The sequence below is a fragment of the Perca flavescens genome, chromosome 8 (assembly GCF_004354835.1).
Source record: "Perca flavescens isolate YP-PL-M2 chromosome 8, PFLA_1.0, whole genome shotgun sequence".
NCBI lineage: Eukaryota > Metazoa > Chordata > Actinopteri > Perciformes > Percidae > Perca > Perca flavescens.
This window is the reverse complement of record NC_041338.1, coordinates 19,646,697-19,667,313: the sequence shown is the minus strand read 5'-3', so window position 1 is coordinate 19,667,313 and position 20,617 is coordinate 19,646,697. Positions and strand designations below refer to the sequence as shown.

At 38.4% G+C, this 20,617-nt stretch overlaps 1 protein-coding gene across 2 annotated transcripts; it reads left to right on the top strand.

Annotated features, from left to right (window-relative positions):
- The first annotated feature begins 260 nt into the window (after positions 1-260).
- LOC114559531 (solute carrier organic anion transporter family member 1C1) lies at positions 261-20,185 on the top strand. Of its 2 annotated transcripts, XM_028584205.1 has the most exons (15): positions 261-467; positions 3,140-3,310; positions 9,514-9,655; positions 10,191-10,323; positions 11,020-11,138; positions 14,599-14,745; positions 15,183-15,281; positions 15,727-15,975; positions 16,908-17,072; positions 17,656-17,851; positions 18,084-18,249; positions 18,465-18,649; positions 19,009-19,073; positions 19,364-19,481; positions 19,764-20,185. In XM_028584205.1, the coding sequence occupies exons 2-15, from the start codon at positions 3,197-3,199 to the stop codon at positions 19,987-19,989; spliced, it is 2,124 nt and encodes a 707-aa protein (XP_028440006.1). In that variant the 5' UTR covers positions 261-467; positions 3,140-3,196; the 3' UTR covers positions 19,990-20,185. The 2 variants fall into 2 exon arrangements, 1 of the variants encoding a protein (XP_028440006.1); XR_003693117.1 differs by lacking the exons at positions 18,465-18,649; positions 19,764-20,185 and having other exon boundaries at positions 19,364-19,397.
- The last annotated feature ends 432 nt before the right edge of the window (positions 20,186-20,617 follow it).

Genomic DNA, 20,617 nt, shown 5'->3' with positions numbered 1-20,617 from the left:
ATTATGTGAGAAGCTGTTAACACTTCATAGAGAGAGTCGGGCTAATGTATCCATGCATATTGTCTGAGCAAAATAATACAGTCCCTCTGGTAAATGCTGCAGGTTTAGATTTATAATTATGGCTTCGCGTGAAGGGTTTACCGACACATTGCAGAGGTTTGCTACAACATTTCACTGCTTAAAAGCTTAGAGCTCAGTGAAAATGTGGGACATGTCTGGCAAGTATTTTTTTCGCAGCTCTCTTTAATGCATCACGTGTGTGCTCAGTGGGCTATATCCACCCTGCCGCTTCCAGTGAAACACAACACTGTTCTCCGCTGCCGAGGAGCATGTATCCGAGTAGCCTACACTTGATTAGGGTCGTGTTATGCCGGTGAAGCCTTATTTTGTCTCTTCTGCTTCAATTTGTATTTTAAAATAAGAAGTTCGAGACGTCGTGAAGGGACAGGGTTGAGGGTCCGAGTTGGGTAAGTATGATGCTTTTTATCGTGAATATTGTCTGTCACTGAAAAATCATGCGCGTATATCTGTTTCCTTGATATTTTGTTTATTATCAAGACTAAATGCAGTTGCAGCGATAGGAGTTGAGATAATTTAAACAGAAACTATCCCAGTGCAGCAGGTGCGTTAATTTCCATCCACCTGTTTTTATGTAGCCTACATTTTAAAATTTGCCCATTAAAAAATACCTGAGTGAAAACTGAGTGAAAATTCGAGAAGAACAAAAAATGTCGCAACAAACTCATCGAGACTCATCGATAAAAGCAAAATGCGAGAAAGTGCAATGGAAACAGACTTGGCGTACATGAAGCATGTGACGCAATAAGCACGTCACCGATGAGACGAAAATGGCGGCAGACGGAAACTTGAGTGGAGTTTGTATTCACAAAAACCCCCTCCTGTGTGGACTTCAATAGTATCAATTGTCTGAATCCCATACTGAACCCCGGAGAGAAGGCAGCACTTGCAAAGTATTTTTTTGAATTGTAAATGGGACACTGGCATAAAACAAATCAAATTGCAAAAAAAGCACTCCAAGAACTTCTCCTCTGACTGACATGAATCATGTCATATGATTAAAGCCCTACAGCTCTTTGCACATTTTTCTGTCAGTCATCAATAAGTTCTGGTATTCCTAAGCCTTTTCTAAAAAAATATCTCAGTATCATCAATGCTGAGGGAAAAATGTGCCTTCCAACTACTGCAAAATTGTCTTTATTTACATGTTCAACATAGCTATCATACATAGCTACTAGCACAGCCGAGAATCACCTGGGTTTAGAGGTTTGACACATCCTGCAGCTTCATGAGGAGGACAAGCAGGGGCGCCGCCAGGAATTTTGGGCTCCATGACAAAAAAATCTAATTGGGCCCCCTCTGCGCAGCTGTTGTCACCACATCTCTAGGACCTAACTGTCCCATCAAAAGCTTTACATAACTCTAATTAAAGGCTTGCAACTGTCTTGCTTCTTGTAGTTCAATACTAGTACTAGCACAATATTTACTGCTGGTGATTTGTACATGCATGCAAGTCTAGTATGTATATTGCATTTGATGCAAGAATAAAAGCAACCATAAAAAATGTGCTTTTTTTTGCTCTTTTACAGTCTCAATGTATTTTTATTGTAAAATTTGACAAAATGGAAAATGATCTTAACAAAATATTATTAATTATTATTATAATTATTAATGAAAGATTTAAAAAAAAACACGAACAAACTTAAATAATTAACTTTTCAATAAAAATAAATTAACATCATCCTCTCAAAACAATGAAAACAGCAGATTTTTTTTAACTTAGCTAAACATATATGCCAACAAGAAAATAAAGTGGACGTGTAAAATGGAATTTCCATACCAGGTTAATAGGGCTACAAAACAGATCAAGTGATCACTAAATCAAAAGGTTTTGAGGTTTGGAATATGGTCATAACAAACTAACAGTACCAGTTACATCAAATTAAAAGGTATGAATAAGAACAAAGGACTCCTGGAAACCCAAACTTTTCTCTCAAATAACAGGCATGTCATTGAACACAATGTTGCTCACCTTATTCACTGGGACAGGGAGGGGCACAGTTAGGGGGAGACTGGGGTGCTGCTGACTCATCCGTTGTTAAGGCTGCTAAAAGGGGCAGGGACAATGATTTAATATGAATATCTTGCTAAACGTTTCCCTGCACTGATTACATGGTGATTAAATGTAGGCTAACACTAGTCTGTAGCTAGCTAGCTTATTTCACTATGGACATTAAGCCAACAGGTTAATACCACTCACAGACTATAGGCTACCCACCTTTCTTGGTGTAAAACTGGGTTACAGTTTGACACCCTTTCCTTTGTCTTTCCTCTCTCTCTTTTCTCTCTTTCCTTTTTTGAAAACCAGATTTTGATTTAATGTTACTTGGCAACATTGTGGTCACTGTAGTTCTGGAGCATCTACTGACCGCAACTAAACACCGTTGTCACTGAGTGCGCTAAGGCAGGACCAAACCATTTCATGCAGCTACAGGGGGGTGGTCGGGACAATATGGATGTTTACTTTTTGGTCAATGGGGATATTTAACTTTTACTGCCAAAAACAAGTAAAAACGAAGAGATCATTTAATTGTATTATTATATTTGAATATATACTGAATGATGATGGTTTAATAATTATATATTAGTTTTTACCTATTTTTTGGGGCCCCTGTCAGTCATGGGCCCTAACCTTTTCCCCCTATAGGCGCCCCTGAGGACAAGACTAGATGCTGTGTGCACTGTAGTTGGTCATTACAGTAAATTGCTCCATTTCTCAAGATACTGTAACTGCACTGTCTTATGTTTTAAATACACAGGATACAGTGTGCATACGGCATTGTTGGAGTTGATGGAATGCACTTTGAAGTTCTTGCTTCCAGTGTTTTAAGCTAAACTATACACATTTACTTACTTACAGTAGGATATCTATTGTTAATGCAGATATGAAAGTGATATTGACTTTGCTTGTGTGTTTGTTAACATTATTGTAGTCCAAGGAACATGCTATTCCTAATACATACCATAGAGTCTGTAAATAATAGTGCTGTTTTAAATACGTATAATTGCTGTTTAGAAAAATGGGCGTGACAGATTTCAAAATCTAAATTCCTTCCAATAGGTGTTCGTGAGGACAACCACGGTGAATCATCTAAAGAGAAACCTCAGCTCAGTCAAAATGGAGTTGGAGGCAGCCATGAAGAAAATGGAGGATACAGCCACAGGCAGCTGGACCCAAGCCAATAACCCTATCTGCTCCACAGTGAAGAACTCCTGCCACCCCAATCTAAAGGTTGTGTGTGTGTGTGTGTGTGTGTGTGTGTGTGTGTGTGTGTGTGTGTGTGTGTGTGTGTGTGTGTGTGTTTTGACTTGCAGACAAACCATATCATTTTTACAGTTTCTGAATACATGTACATAACACCATCTTCACTGAACTAAGATGCACGTCTTCAATTTGTCAAAACTTTGGCAAATTGTAAGTGGCTTTCCTAGTGGTATGATGAAAATGTGGCCTAGACCTCTTTTTGTTTTCATGTTTTGCGTAAAAACGGTACAAAACTACCAACACTTCATAAAGATTCTATGTATCTACTTTTTTATTTCCATAACTCTTTTCTTTAAGTCTTGTGGAATATTTTTATACCATGCAAAGATCCAATTTTGAAGTGGCAGAGAGGGAAAATACTAGATTAAGTATAGTTACACAGGCCAATGGGGACAACGTTGTATAGCGGAGAACGGTCATGAGAACATGTCTGTGTTCCAGTCTGAAAAGGCAGAGGGTTACATGTCTGTCATTTGACTAGCCTAGAGGGGGCACATAAATAGCTCTCCAATGACTGGGATCACATGTATGTAAAAGAGTCACAGAGTGCATATGTTGATGAATGTACCCTCTTGTGTGTGTATGTATGTATGTATGTATGTATGTATATGTATATATATATATATATATATATATATATATATATATATATATATATATATATATATATATATATATATATATATATATATATATATATATATATATATATATATATATAATATATATATATATATATATATATATATATATATATATATATATATATATATATATATATATATATATATATATATGTGTATTTAAAAACTGTTCTGAAATGCAAAATAATAGAATTTTAATCATGTGCTAAAACATTAATGCGATTAATTCAGCGATTAATCGCAATTAAAAAATAATCGTTTGACAGCCCTAATAAACTGTTTATATATATATATATATATATATATATATATATATATATATATATATACATACATACACATACATACATACATACAGTATATATATATATATATATATATATATATATATATATATATATATATATATATATATATATATATATATATATATATATTAGGGCTGTCAAACGATTAATTTTTTTTAATTGCGATTAATCGCTGAATTAATCGCAATTAATGTTTTAGCACATGATTAAAATTCTATTATTTTGCATTTCAGAACGGTTTTTAAGTACGTACATTACCTGTGTATCTTGATTGGAAATCAAATGAATGCAAAGAAAGTGACTTTATGAGCTTGACACTGTCTAAGATTTGGCGCCTTGCTGGCCACTTTTCATTATATCTTTCATAATTAAAAGGCTTGGCTTGGCTTTGGCTGGCTTGGCTTTGGTTGGCTGGCTTGGCTGGAAGTTTTCATTCTTTGATTTTCTTTTACTTCTGGTAGCGCATTTGCTGCTTATGATCTGACCATAATCCTGAAGCAACAATGCTGTTATGAATGCAGAAAGGATATGTTACACATGCAATTTCTGTCTGATGTAGGCTATTCTATGTTGTGCAGTATGTAAACGCCTTCTCTGCTGTTTGGGTTTATGTTTAGTTGCCACGTTGTGCAATAAAATGGTTAATTTTATAACAGTGCTGTGCAGAGCCAATGCTGCTGGTTCTGCCGATGCCTGAATAGGTTAAAACAACAGGTTTTTATCTACAGTATATTGTTGTGTACAAACTTTTTAGACTTTAGACTTTGTTGGTTGAGCATGTTGTAGACAGTACTGCTATTGCCGTTTAATGCACTATGTTGAAGGTAAAATTATTGCTGTTTTTTCAGTTTGTCCATTTTGCTACTTCTACGTCTTTTTGAAAATGGCCCACTCACTTTTGTACTGATCCGCCCAAAATACTATTTCTGCCTACGCCACTGCTATATAGGTAAAAACATTTACTCGCCATGTGGTGGATAGCCCTCTGAGAGAACGGAAAATTTACACACATTTGGCAACTTGCGAGTGTTAATTTCAGACCCTGCACACGTGGTAGAATGTTTTTAAGGAGAAAGCAGGCCTATCAACAGAAATAAATCATTGAAATTATTGGCATGGGAAAAATGTCTGTCTGTTGATACATTTTCGATTATTCGTCCAGATTACTCATATGTATTAGGGGTGCACGATTTAGAAAATGTCACGATTCGATTCAATATTGATTTTTAGGCTCAAGGCTCAAATTGATTTTCAATTCAAAAACAATAAAAAAAAAAAAAAAAATATATATATATATATATATATATATATATATATTATATATATATATATATATAAATAAATAAAAAATAAATAAAATAGCTATAGCTGTTGGCATTTTTCCTGTGCCTTGATTTCTTATATTCTGAATAAAACTTGTCTTCTGTGTTGTTTAAATCCATGAATTATTTGAACATCTACTGAAAATTATTCTGGTACGCTTAGTTGACCCCAGCTCTTTCTACCCTTTGGACTGGGTATAAGTTGCTGTGAAAAATTCCTTTGACAAAGTTTGTGCTTCAGTAAAATAGGTCAGAAGAGAGGGTCTGTGGATTAGGTAGCACATTGGACTATAAATAAACAAAAAGCTGCTTACTGAAATATTTGAGCAACTACAAGCAACAATAATAAAGAATTCCAGTCATGCTGCCTTTTGTCCATGCACGTTGTTCTTCTGTGTGGGTTAATTCTACAATGAACCTCTCAGTGAGGTGCTTTTGATAAATTATGCACTTCGAAAATAGTTTTTGCCTACTTGTAGCACACACGTGTTGCTAATATTCACAGTACCATTCAGCATGATTGTTTAGCCCACATTAGGATTGTAAATACTGTTGTGAGATAAAGGTAGTGTTGTACTCCTTTTTTTTTTTTTTTTTCTTCTTGTTGAAAGATCTTTTTATTCCAGTGCTTGAACCATGTAACCTGACAAGCCAGATGGTTTGTTAGAGCGAACAATCTAAGAAGCCGTCATTGGAAACTGTTTGGGAAATGACTTTCAAAAAAATAACCTGGTAGATGATTGGATGAACCATCTGTCTATCACATTCTCCATTGTTGTTTTAAATGAACAGTCACGGCGGTGTTATTATGGATCCCACCTAACTTCTAGACAAGTCCCGCCATACGAAGCAGCTTGATTGGTTGGGGTTAGGCATTGACCTTGAGTGGTTAAGTTTAGGAGAGCCGATTGGTCAGGGAATAGGACCTGAACAAATCGGGTAACATTAACTTGCGTAAGCATGGATGCCTGGCCAATAGCAGTGTGTGAATGCTATTGAAGGGCAGGCCTTGCCTCAAAGTTGCGTGGGTTCCATAAAATCTAGGGCTGTCAAATGATAAAGAATTTTTAATCGCAATTAATCGCTGAATTTGTATAGTTAATCGCATGTTTTATCACATGATTTAAAATTCTATTATTTTGCATTTCAGAACTGTTTAAGTATATATTAACAATGGAAAGCAATTCTTACCAATGTATCTTAATTGGGAATCAAATGAATGCAAGGGAAGTTACTTCATGAACTTGACTTTAAGATTAGTATTTGTTTATTTATTTACTGTAAACAAAAGAAAAATTTGTGAATCTGCCATTATTGCACAATTCCTCCAAGTACCTAACTAAAAAAATAAAAAATCCCTATAGTGTGTAAAATATGTGTCAATATAGTGTGCAGTAACTCCTAAATAATTTTGATTACTCACTGGTACAGTGATCACCGGTTAATGAGACAGCGTTTGCACTTTACAGCAGTTCCAGTTGGGCTGCTTTCTTCGTGTCGTACAGGCTGTGTGTGCGTGAAACTACTGTCCCCCTCGACGGAAATTTATAAGACTGGTCATTCCACCTATTTCGCAAAAACTGTAGTAATGTTTTTGGATTTGGTTTCATCCACAGGTCGGCAAGTAGCACTCTCCAAAATAGTGCTTTGCCTGAGCCCACTAGCATCAACCTGAGTCACGTTAATTAGCTCGTAGGTGGTAGCTCAAGCTTGACGTGCTTCGATGAAATTCGGCTTTACACAATGTGCATGTGGCTTTCGACTTGTCTAATGAGCTGTCCAGGAGTTTTAGAAAATAAAAAGCGCCATTCAGAATTGTGTTGCTGCAGGATGTGTTACGAGGAAGTATGGCAGCTTGATGATAAGTAAAGGTGAGGCAAAGGGTCAAAATAGTAGTCTGTTAGGCACGACGCGAAGCCGAGTGAATTGTAAAATAAAATAATAAAGGGCGGCATGTGATTAATGTGATTTAAAAAAAATAAATAAAAAAAATGTATGCGTTATGCTTGGCCCTTAATCGCATCGCAATTAACGCGTTAATGCTGACAGCCCTAATAAAAACGGCCGTCACAAACCCACAAGAATCAAGCTGCCGTGCAAGGTAATGAACCATGTGGACATCTGAGATTTATATCCATGTTTTTAAAAAGTGAATACAAAATAAAACTAAAGCATTTGTAAATCTGACCTTTGTAACAAGAGCTTTTGAGGAATGTATCTTATATAAGTACAATTTTGGTGCAAACCAGATTTAAAAGCAGGAAGACAATGTAATGTAAACATTAATCATAGCAGGTATAGATAATGGATGGATTAATGCATACTGTAGATGGTCATAGCAGAGTGATGCCAATAGCAGCAAATGAAGCCAAAAGGATATTAGACATGGCAAGAAGAATGTTTTAAGAAGAGATCTTAAATGATGTTGCTTACACACCTCACTATTCACATTTCAAAAAGTGGTGAAGGTTCCTTTTACATTATGGCAAACTGCCGACACCATGATGCTGGTGTAAGGTTTCCCCAAGTCAACATTATTAATGCAGTCATATTAGAACCATAGTGCCGCAGCATTCCTGCAGAAGTATTATATATCAAAATATAATCTGCGGTATGAATGGTAAATATGCATTTTACATCAGAGCGAAGCCTGCCCTTACATTGAGAGATGTATTACTCCGCTGCAGACCACCCAGGTGGTTGCCATAGCGCCACTGGTTCCTCTCAGCTCCTCACACTTAATGCTGCAGAAAGTGAGACTTGTTTATTAAATTTGGCTATTTTATTTTTCTTTGGCTGTATGCACATTAGCAGTCTGAGTTACACTCAACACTGTTTGTTACTTAATCTATATACATGAACTGTTAAATAAATGCTGAGAAAAGTCATTACATACTTATTTACCCATGTTGTACCCATGTAGGATCTACATGTACTTAGCCAATATTACATGCGATATGCCCTAAGGCTTAATACCTCACCATCTACTATTTAATTTGTGCTTTCACTTGGAGCCATGACCTGAATATAACATCTGTTTTTAGTGTTAGGTGACTGCCACAAAACCTCTATGTCGGTTATAGCAGCTAATTTATAGATCACCATAAAATGCTCATCAATCACAGTTGATGTTTTGAGACACATCTGTGAATTGTATTGAACATTTTGGAATGCTAATAACGCCATTATTGTCAAGACCAGTGGTATGTGAATTCAGAGTTTCTTTCAAATGACATTGAAATAAATTTAGCTGACTGAAAAAATTGTGAAAAACTGGAGCATGTATGCTTCTCTTTGCAGCTTGGAATAATTCCATCCCTAAGATTGCAGGCTATGGTTACCTCTCACCTGTTTCCAATTATGCTGCATGTCAGTCGGTCTGTCGGGCTCATAGCGCAGTGGATGAGTGTGTCCTCGTAGGTTTGGCTTCTCTAATCCACCCTTTGTTACTGACTGTCAGTGACCACAGGTGGCTTAGCTCAATACACTGGCCCAAGCTTTAACAGCCAGCTTTCCCTTTGCAAATGTGTATTAGCACTGCAAATTTACGTCATACATAGACATACACTCACTCAGAGAAATACGTGCACAAAGTCACTAGTGCTTATTAAGATGTGCTTTTTCTTCATAGTTGTTTTTTACGTTACAAAATGTATATGTTCCTCTTGGAGATATGCTCCCCCAGCCTTTAGAGTTTGACTTTCTTAATTTTTGTGTCTCCTTTCCACTGTGGCTGTGAGATGTTTAAACTGTCTTACCACTAATACTAATTCTAGTAATAATAATTTTAAGATAATAATACAGGTTGATAAATTATTTTGAAATTAAAATGTAGGGGACTTCAGGACAACATTGTTTGATACAGTGTGGTGTCTTCTCTTTCTGTATCTCTGTAGATGTTTGTTGCAGCCTTGTCCTTTGCCTACTTTGCCAAGGCTTTATCTGGCAGCTACATGAAGAGCACAATTACACAACTAGAAAGGCGATTTGACATCCCCAGTTATCTGATCGGCATCATAGACGGGAGTTTTGAAATGGGTGAGTTTCTTAATTCCTTTTTGTCTGTGTCCCTCTATGTACAGGCTTACTAGTTTTGAAGCATTTATATGCTAATGCAAGTAAGCCAAAAATATGTTCTCACCATGCAAGCAAGCTTGACACTATCAAATGTATGCATCCCCTTGAGCTTTGATTCGTCACAAAAGTCACGTACCTTTTTGTCTCTTAATAAGTGAAAAATCTTTTCAAGAGTACTGCATGTAGGCTTGGAGATATATCTATCTATCTATCTATCTATCTATCTATCTATCTCATTTAAGTCCATATTTTATTTCATGTATGGGATGTATTTATTGTATATATTTTAATAGTTACACATTTTTTTATTAATACTCTGTAATTTCTGTTTTAATTTTAAAAGCCTAACCAGGGACAGGGGTTGCAAATTAGTCATGGCTATAAACCTGTATGCCTGGCATCTACTTTGTATTTTTTATAAAGCAATGTTCTATTTATTTAATGCAAATAAATAAATAAATCTCCATCTCCTTTTCTGAATATCTCAACCTTGTAGGGAATTTGTTGGTCATTGCCTTTGTGAGCTATTTTGGTGCCAAACTCCATCGACCCAAGATCATAGCAATCGGATGCATCCTGATGTCTTTTGGGACCTTCTTGATTGCCATGCCTCATTTTATCATTGGCCGGTAGGCAAAGTGTTGCGTCTGTCTGCATGCATTGGAGTTCACAAATTCCATTCATGTATTTCTTTGATTTAAAGTGCTCATTTTATGCTAATTTTCAGGTTTAATTTTAAAAAAAAACTTATATTTTTGTTGTACTGCACATTGCTGCAGCTCCTCTTTTCACTCTGTGTATTGAGCTCTCTGTTTTAGCTACCGGGTGAGGCATCTCACTTCTGTTCCATCTTTGTTGGGAGTCACACATGCGCAGTAGCTAGGTAAGGACTACTAGCTCGACAGTTGCAGAGCATGAGGGCGTGCCACGCTAGCAGCTAGGTGAGCATTATAACATGTGTTACAAAGTGATGCCTGTTTGTCACGAAAGTAAAGGCTGGACTACAATAGAGCAGTTTGGAGCAATTTGTGAACAGTGTTTTCTGTTGGAGATGGTAACTCCCTTTGGGGTGGACTTTGGGCTTTTTCACTTTTTAAACGTATGACATGCACAAAAAGATATAAAACAATAAAGGAAAGGGGAAAAGCCAAAAAGCATAATATGAGCACTTTAAGTCTTCAAGCACCATAACACAATGTAGTGAGAGTATTCTTTGCACTTTGAAAAAGATGTATGTATTTGTGCTTCACATTGTGAGTATCTAACGATACCTGATGCTTTCTCCCTTCCCTTGTTTAACAGTCACATTGGTATTTTGTACGCAGCTATAAGATCGAAACATCAGTTAGATGGTCAGTGAATTCAACCAATAACCTCTCTCCATGTCCAGCAAGCTCTGAGTCCACCAGGGCAGGTGACAGACCTTCTATACTGCCCTCTAGAGGTAAGAGGTGAAGTAGTGTGCTTAGTCAAAGAAACCCATTGCTTATTTCTTTATTTACAACTTGTGAATATGGTCAAATCATTTTTTACCAATACAATTTCCTGTATTGTTTGTTCTGTCTTGGGACCAACGTGTGTGTTTTACAGCTGAGGATGTTGTCAGACAACCCGAAAATTTAGACAATCACTGTAAACTAGTCTACTTTAACATTGCAGGAGTTGTCTCAGTGTGATGTGTTACACCAAAACCAGTCTCATTATGGTTAATACAAGTAACAAGAATGTAGTAATATAGAAAGATGGACAAAGCATGCAAGTGTGGTTTTTCAATTGTTCCAAATGAGGACAAAGCGTATGCCGCCGCCCAGTGAAAAGGCACTCTGCTTTTTTTGTGCGGCTGCTCCGAGCACTTCTAGTTGAAAATCTCTGAACTTTTCAGAAAAAGCGCTGGTGTCGTCACTGTTGCTCCTTTGACAGAAAATCCCATTAGTGGGAGCTGATCGGCTGGAACTGAAAGTTGCTGATTACGCTTTTCTCACTATACATGTCGTAAGCTTGTTGTTAGTTGTGTAGTCAACCCTCTGTTAATTTAGCGTTAAGTTAGCTACCTACGTACCAACGTTAATGTCGTTGTCATAGAAACAAAACCCAACGGCAGAACTCCCAGCACCTTTCTGCCAGAGAAAAACATATGGATACAGGCCCTGAGTTCGTTGTAGTTTTTTGTTAATGTGTTGTCAAATTTTAAGGGTTTAAATTATACATTCTCAAATCATTTTTATGCCATAACTTGAGAATTGGAGAGGGCTTCAGTGTTGTGAGCCCAGTCCCATTTTTTATTGATTTGGACTTGTATGTCTTTACCCTTTTCACTTCCTCTCCCTGGATGACAACCAGGACAGGGGGCCTCCTGTTCATCTTGTAGTCCCCAACAAGCTCATTGATTTTGCTGATGCACCATGTGACGAAGCTCTCATCAGTCCTCTGTTCTATTTTGTATAGGCTTCGCCCTCTAAGGGCTGTCGCTATTGGGTTAATCCCTTCGCATATGCGCAGTCATGAAGATTTTCTTTCCCGCCCTAGCGCGGGCCTCATCTACGTCCGCAGATACTGTATAATACAGGAGCGGAATCGTTGCTCTGCTCCCAGTTTTTCTTCAGCGCTAGCAGAATGAAGACTTCTACCTCCAGTGTTGTTTGCCTCTGTATCGGCTGCCAGACTGGCTATATCCTGCCGTCGGATCTCCACCCCAACTGCGAGTCCTGCCTCTGTGCCGTTCACGCTGGCATGGCACTCACCCCCCAGGCCTCCTTCCCGTTTTGCGCCCGCCGGCCATCTAAAGAGCTTAAACGGCGGGCGGACGCTTTTCTGGCTCTCGAGGTCGACGGTGAGGGAGATGGCAGCTGGGTGGACCGACGAGGCCCCGGTGACACCCTGGATTTGCAGGAGGAGAATCTCTTCGACGGGCACAAGTCCGCTGACTCGATTCCCCCAAAAGACGGTTCTCTCTCTGGTTGATAGAGGAGCTGCTAACAAAGGGGGCCATTTCCCACGTTTCTCCAGGGGAGGAGAATGAGGGATTTTAATCCCGCTACTTTCTCACACCGAAAAGAACGGGTTGGGATGCGTCCCATCCTCGACCTGTCCCAATTCAACTGGTGCATCATGGAACGTCCATTCCACATGGTGACGGTCAAGCACATATTGGAATGTGTGCGCCAACACGAGTGGTTCATGTCTGTGGATCTGAAAGACGCATACTTTCACATCCAAGTTATTCCCAAGCACAGGACATTCCTGCACTTCTCTTTTCAGGGGGCCCATTTTCAGTACAATTGACTGCCGTTCGGGTACTCGTTAGCCCCCCGCACGTTTTTCAAGTGCATGGAGATGGCACTTCAGCCGTTACGCAAAAAAGACATCAGGGTTCCTTTTTTATTTGGACGATTTAATCGTTTTGGCCCCCTCTCGGGAAACAGCTGCGCTCCAAACTATGGACGTTTTACAGCACCTGCAGACACTGGGCTTCGCCATAAACTGGCAAAAGAGCTCACTGGTTCCCGCACAGACAATAGTTTATCTGGGCGTGGACATAGACTCACGCCTCACTCGAAAGTATCAGCGCTGTCTGTGATGCGCCTCCTGGGCATGATGTCTGCGAGTCACGTGGTGGTCCCCCTGGGTCTCCTGCTGTCCCCATCCCTCCTGCACTAGGTGGCTTAGAGGAATGTGGGTATCCCATAATTGTTAATCATGATAGCAATTATCACTAATAATGCACTCCCACAATCATGACTTGGGCCTTACAATCAGTATTAGGCCAATTAATAATCATGACAGGGTTTTTGTCAAAATAACATTATTTGATACATTGACTTGTCAGTGCAAATAAGGAGAGAAGTTAGTCTATGTTCTGCTTGTGGACCCTGTGTCGCAGGTAGCATTGACTATATCCGCTTCACCCTAACCCAATAGCGATAGCCCTTAGAGGGCAAAGCCTATATGAAATAGAACAATAATTACGTATTCTAACTCCAGATTCTATGCCTATAGGCGTAGCTCTCTGTTTCTGGCCACCTGCCCCACTAACATTGGCTGAAGAAAATGCTGATGTTGGGAGCAGAGCAATGATTCCGCTCCTGTATTATACAGCATCTGCGGACGTAGTTGAGGCCCGCGCTGAGTGCTAGGGCGGGAAAGAAAATCTTTACAACTGCGCATGCGCAAAGCGATAAACCCAATAGCGACAGCCCTTAGAGGGCTACGCCTATACTCATAGAATCTGGAGTTACAATAAGTAACTATCATACTCCTCTCTAAAAATAGTCTAAGTAAAGCCAGCATGTTTCTCACTGGAAATTATTCACTGGAATCATACAGTACAGGCCAAAAGTTTGGACACACCTTCTCATTCAATGTATTTCTTTATTTTCATGACTATTTACATTGTAGATTCTCACTGAAGGCATCAAAACTATGAATGAACACATATGGAATTATGTACTTAACAAAAAAGTGTGAAATAACTGAAAACATGTCTTATATTTTAGATAACTCAAAGTAGCCACCCTTTGCTTTTTTTGATAGCGCTGCAAACCCTTGGTGTTCTCTCTGAGCTTCATGAGGTAGTCACCTGAAATGGTTTTCACTTCACAGGTGTGCTTTGTCAGGGTTAATTAGTGGAATTTGCCTTCAGTGAGAATCTACAATGTAAATAGTCATGAAAATAAAAAGGAAACTCATTGAATGAGAATGTGTGTCCAAACTTTTGGCCTGTACTGTACATGTCAATATACATAGTGCTACCTTCCATTTTGCCCAAAATACACTTAATACCTTATTTAATTCCTTCAAAATCTATTAGTATGGACAGACATGGATGTAAACTGAACTTGACTGGTTGGTGGAGTCCTACAACCAAGAGGCAGTAATTCTAGTTCCTATTTCATTTTTAACTGTAGGCTGTGAGCGGGACTCCAGTGTTTCAATGTGGATCTATGTGTTTCTGGGAAATGTCCTGCGTGGGATTGGAGAGACTCCAGTACAGCCTTTGGGAATCTCCTATATTGATGATTATGCACAGTCAGAGAATGCTGCCCTCTATATTGGTAATGCACCTTACTCACTGGCTATGTTAGTAGCTTTGCACAATACCAAGCTTATGGTCACTTAATTTACAATGTAGTTCATTCAAGTAGATTTTCTTTAGATTTGTATAATTTAATAAAATCGGTTTATATCATGGCAACCAAGAAATCTTTTTTTGTTGTTGTTTTGTTGTTGTATCGTCAGGGATAGGATTACTAAGGATTAATTGGAAGTAGGTGACTACATGTTTAATTCATACAGGCTTTCTCTAAAAGAAAATATACTTGAATTGACTGTATTATATAATTAAATGTATTGCAGTACAAATACTAAATAAAATTAATCTTAAAAATTTAATCATTGCTGAATTGAGCCCAAACATAGGATGTTATGTTTGTATGATGGTAAGTGTTGTATGTGGTTAAATGAAAATACAATTCTTTGTTGTATATTCTAGGATGTGTTCAAACTATATCAATTATTGGTCCTGTCTTTGGGTACCTGCTGGGGTCACTGTGTGCCAAGATCTACGTTGACATTGGCTATGTGGACATGGGTGAGTAAGCCGTCATCCGACTAATAAACTATGACTGATTAAATAACAATGTTGTGCTTGGTAAATTGCTGTTGCAGATTATCTTTTGTTACCAATGCAGAAATGCACTCACACTCCTCTTTAGAAATTGGTTGTTGTACATGACACAAAACCCCTGCCAAGTGGAAATAAATCAGGGCAGAGTAAATCCTGTAATACAGTGTAATCAGACTGGGAAGCAAACACTGTGAAGCTGTTGTAAAAACAATTCAAGTCCAGAGACATCATGTTCTGAAATGTTTCCTTTGTTTTAAGTGTTTGTAAAACCCTTTGAAACTGACTCTGTATACAGTATACATTGTACTTTATAAATAAATCCACCTTTCCTTGCTGTAGAAATGTAAATGTAACCATAGTAAATGAGACGCAAATTAAGCTAAATTAATCCACATACTGTACTTCACAGAGACTGTGACAATTACCCCTGGTGATGCCCGCTGGGTGGGGGCATGGTGGCTGGGCTACCTTATCACTGGTACCATCACTCTCATGTCTGCCGGTCCTTTCTGGTTCCTGCCTAAATCCCTGCCCATGCCTGTAGATAAACACGATACCAGTTGCACTCCAGAGCAAACCAGGTTTATCAAAGATTCCCCAACCATGGAGCACAAGTTCAGACCTGAGGAGCCGGCTAATCTCCATCAGATGGCCAAAGGTATGATTATAGTCACAGCAAGTTGTAATGTTAGAAAATTGGAATGTTGTGCAATGGCATCGTAATCGTAATTCTGACTCTTTAAGGATGTTAAAACTTTCTATTTTACTGCTATTACTGTGTTTTTCACCGGAGTCTCTTTTACAACTACTTCCTTTATTTCCTTTATTAACCCCTGTGATGCCAATTTAGCAATCATGTTGCTATATTTTGCAACTTTCAAACTATAATTGTTCAGAATGTTTAGTTTTACTAGGTAATAAGAAAATAAAACAAAAAATCTATACACCTTGTTTAAGCTTGATAGCTCTAATCATTCAGTAATCATACACCCTGTTGGTTTTTATACCTTGGTCTGTTTGTTGTTATGGTAATAAGCCACACAAAAAGCCAACTACAATTGTTCATGTGTGGTTTTATCGTAAGTTTTACTATGTAACAAGACAAACATGAATAAAACAAAGATGTTAAAAAAAAAATGTGATCATAAATCTAAACTAACACATTTCAAATCATATTTTTCTCCGAGATGGCCAGTAAATTTGAGTAATGTCAATGTGTATTCGACGTCACAACTTAATCACGCGATGACGTCATGTCATTTAGCAACTTTTAGACCTACCTGTTGCAACTCCCCCTGGAAATTAGTTGGCAACACTGATTAACCCACAGTATTCTAACTTTTCAATCACAACTGCAAGCTGATTTTCTTAAAAACTTGAATTAATGAAATCAAATGACTTTGAATGAATTCAAATTGTCTTCAGATTCGTGAACAATCCAAATATACAAAGGTTGTAATTTTAAACATGTTTGTGGGTCTAGTTTTGAACACCATATGCTTGTTTATAAATACAATAGTAAAATGTAAATTATGAAAATGTTAAAAGCATAAAGCATTTTAAGCGGTTTTCATAAACTTTCCCACACAGAATTTGTGCCCACATTAAGGAGTCTCCTTGGAAATCCTGTGTACATCACTTTTTTATGCGTGACCATAATTCAGTTCAACTCTCTCATCGGGATGGTCACCTACAAACCCAAATACATCGAGCAACACTATGGCCAGTCCACATCAAAAGCCAATTTTGTCATGGGTAAGCTGACTGTTTTGATAATTCATGATGTTTACTTTGTTTGGATGGTTTTTGTCTGGTCATTTTATCTTTGTAGATGAATTGTAGAGACTTGTTCAAAGCCTGTGTTTCTTCACTGAAAGGAAAGTATTTAAAGATGGTCATCATATGAGCCAGCTTTTGATGAATTTTTTAAAGCTCCAACTCCCACATCCCTCTTAAGTAAACGCTGCAGGTTCCAGATGACAGACAGGTTTACAAAAATCTTTCATTTAATAAAGCACATTTAATAAAGCACACAGATTGATGAGACCAATTATTAGGTCAACCTGATGGAATTGGAGACAGTGTAATAACAGTTCTTTTCCTCCACATTCTGCATTTCTTATCCTCTCTGCCATCAAAAGTCATTTTCATCTTTCACAACATGGACTTCAGTACACTTTGCATGAAATATGTATGAGACTACTTTCATATGGATGAGTGCTCTGACTTTGATGCCGTTTGGAGAGCGATGTTGCTGCCTGATGTTGCTTGTTCTCGTTGTGTCCTACTGTAATCCTCTATCCCTTTAAGAATCCCTTGTATTCTGCGCTTTGGCTAGGCATGATCAACATCCCGGCTGTTGCCCTTGGGATGTTCTCTGGAGGGGTTGTCATGAAGAAGTTCAAGCTGGGTATCATGGGAGCAGCTAAATTTGCCTTTGGGACCTCACTGCTGGGCTACTTCCTGTCACTCTTTTTCTTCGCCATGGGCTGTGAGAACACCAAGGTGGCAGGCATCACAGTCTCATATGCCGGGTATGTGATGTCTGGATACATTTCCCTCATGTCTTAGAGGAATAGGTAACCTTCAGGATGAGGAGCTAGGTTTGGATTTGGGGAAATTCTCAATTATAGAGTTATTTTTGTGTTGTGTTGCCTTTTTTGTCTCTATTTTTATATTGCATGCACAGTACTGGTCATGGCTTCTTATTTGATAAATGTTGAGTTGTAAATAATATATGCTTTTTATTAATGTTGTCACATGCAGAGTGGAAGGCTTGTCTTATCAGGAACAGTCTTACTTCTCTGACTGTAATTTGAGTTGCTTGTGCTCAAGACGGGAATGGGATCCAGTGTGTGGAGAGAACGGGATCACCTACGTGTCCCCCTGCTTGGCTGGATGCACCTCCTCCTCTGGCTCCGGCAGAAATACGGTCAGACACACACCACTGACTTCGTGACACATCCATATTTCTCAGTATAACTGCTGACTAACATACACAGCCTAATATTTAGGCTTAATTACTGTGATGCCTACAGAGTAGTACATGACATTTAAGTTGATTGCCATGACCATTTACCTACAGGACAAGTGTTTTCTGCTGTGCTGCAGCTCATCTATCATTCATGAACTTTTCTTCTTTGTTAGGTGTTTGACAATTGCAGGTGTGTAGCGCTGGTTGACACCCAACCCGGCAACCTGACAGCCACTCTAGGCCAGTGTCCACGCAGAGACAGCTGTGACAAAATCTTTCCTTACTTTCTGGCTCTGTCTGTCCTTAGCTCGTTTATCATTTCTCTTGGGGGAACACCTGGCTTCATGCTGCTTGTCAGGTCCGTCGACAACCTCCTTGTGGAATCACTAGACTCATTCAACATGCAGCCTATTGTTCAATAGCAATACATCATGTTGTCATTCTTGAACATATTACACTTCCTGCTGTTATCAGAAACATTTGATCACTTACATATGATACAGTATCATCAGTGGAGATATTTCCTAAATAACTAAAACTGTCAGCAATTAGAAGTTTGCATGAAAGATTTTTTTTCTACTTTTGCACCTTAAAGCATCTTGTAATGCTGATTCATAGCGTTTTGTTACATATTCCAGTACAAAGAGTGTAAATCATTGTCCTTCTTTAAGTGTTGCATGGTTTAAAAGTTGAGTCTCTTTAATCTTGTCTCTGCAGGTGCATTAAGCCTGAGCTGAAATCCCTTGCTCTTGGAATCTATATGTTGGCCACTCGCACCCTTGGTGAGAACCGTTGTTGGTGTTTTCTACATTACTGTCTACTTAGTGTGAATTTAAAACGCACAGAAATCTCCCTAAGATCTGTGTGTGTGTGTGTGTGTGTGTGTGTGTGTGTGTGTGTGTGTGTGTGTGTACTACAAATTGTTACTTGAAGCTCATTATACTTTATCTAAGAATGTTAAGGATCCTATGTAGCCTTAAAGTTAACTTATAAGTTATGAATATCTCATCTTGAAGCAACCCTTTATGTGGTCGTTGTTTGAAGTAACAAGTTATTTTGAATTGCACAACAGCTGGAATACCAGCCCCTATATATTTTGGAGCCATTATCGACACAACATGCCTCAAATGGGGAAACAAGATGTGTGGAGGAAGAGGAGCATGCAGAATATATAATACCTCAGCTTACAGGTAATTTGATATGTGGGGCATTTGTTATGAAACGCTGTACGTAATATCCACTAGGATACCTTCTAAAACTCTAAAGGGTTCACATTGAAACAAGACAAAATGTCTGTTAGCTGCCCTGTGAGGCTGAAATACTAATTAACAAAATTACAAGATGGAAGAAAAACCGAGACAGTGTTGCTAATATTAGACCCTTATCACTAGTGGTAACTAGCCTGCCACTGGTAGCTTGACTCTGTCCCAGTTTGTCCCCTAACAATATGGCTTTTTTCCCCTTTTTTGCAGGATAGTGTATCTGGGCCTGACACTGGGCCTAAGGACAGTCTCCTTCCTCCTTTGTATATCAGGCTTTGCTCTACTCAAAAGACATATTAAGAGGGAGGAGAAGAATGCTCAGACCAATGGCAGTGCAGAGTTGGAGTCACTAAGGAAAGAGGAGAACAGCTCCATACACTGTGAGCAGTTTATACCAGCCTTGGACTGCAATTCTGACAGAGAGTCTCACTTGTGAGCCTTAGCACAACCTCTTCTCTTCTGACTCAGCTCCATGGAGCACCTCAGGTGTACAGAGGAACACACTGTGGACACTTTTCATAGCACACAGTGTATATTTGTACAGGGTTTTTGTAGATGACTAGTCATTTAAAAAAAATGATCCATCGGACTAACAGTTCTAGAGATATGCGCATAACACACACACACACACACACACACACACACACACACACAGACAGACGTTCCTGCAAAATATATATATATTTTAAGGATGCACCAAACCCAGATTTTTGGGGTTCTGCCGAATACCGAACCCACTGGTTAAGATTCTGCCGAACCCCAAACTGAACCTTACTCCCATTCTTAACACAGTAAACACATTAATGAAGTAAACAAGGTCCACAGCAGTGCATTTTTCATTGTATTTTAACTGTAAAAAATAAAAAAGAATAGGAAACATTATGCTTGGCACACAAGTGGGAAAAACTATTTTTGACAAGGCCTATGTTTACCCTATCTCAATATCCAAAATATTAGCCTTTTTAGATTTATAATCCCATAAAGTAGGCTATCCCCACGCTCTATTCCCATCGTTGGAAAGTACATCGCTGTCGCCAGATGAGTGACAATTTTGTTTTGCAAAC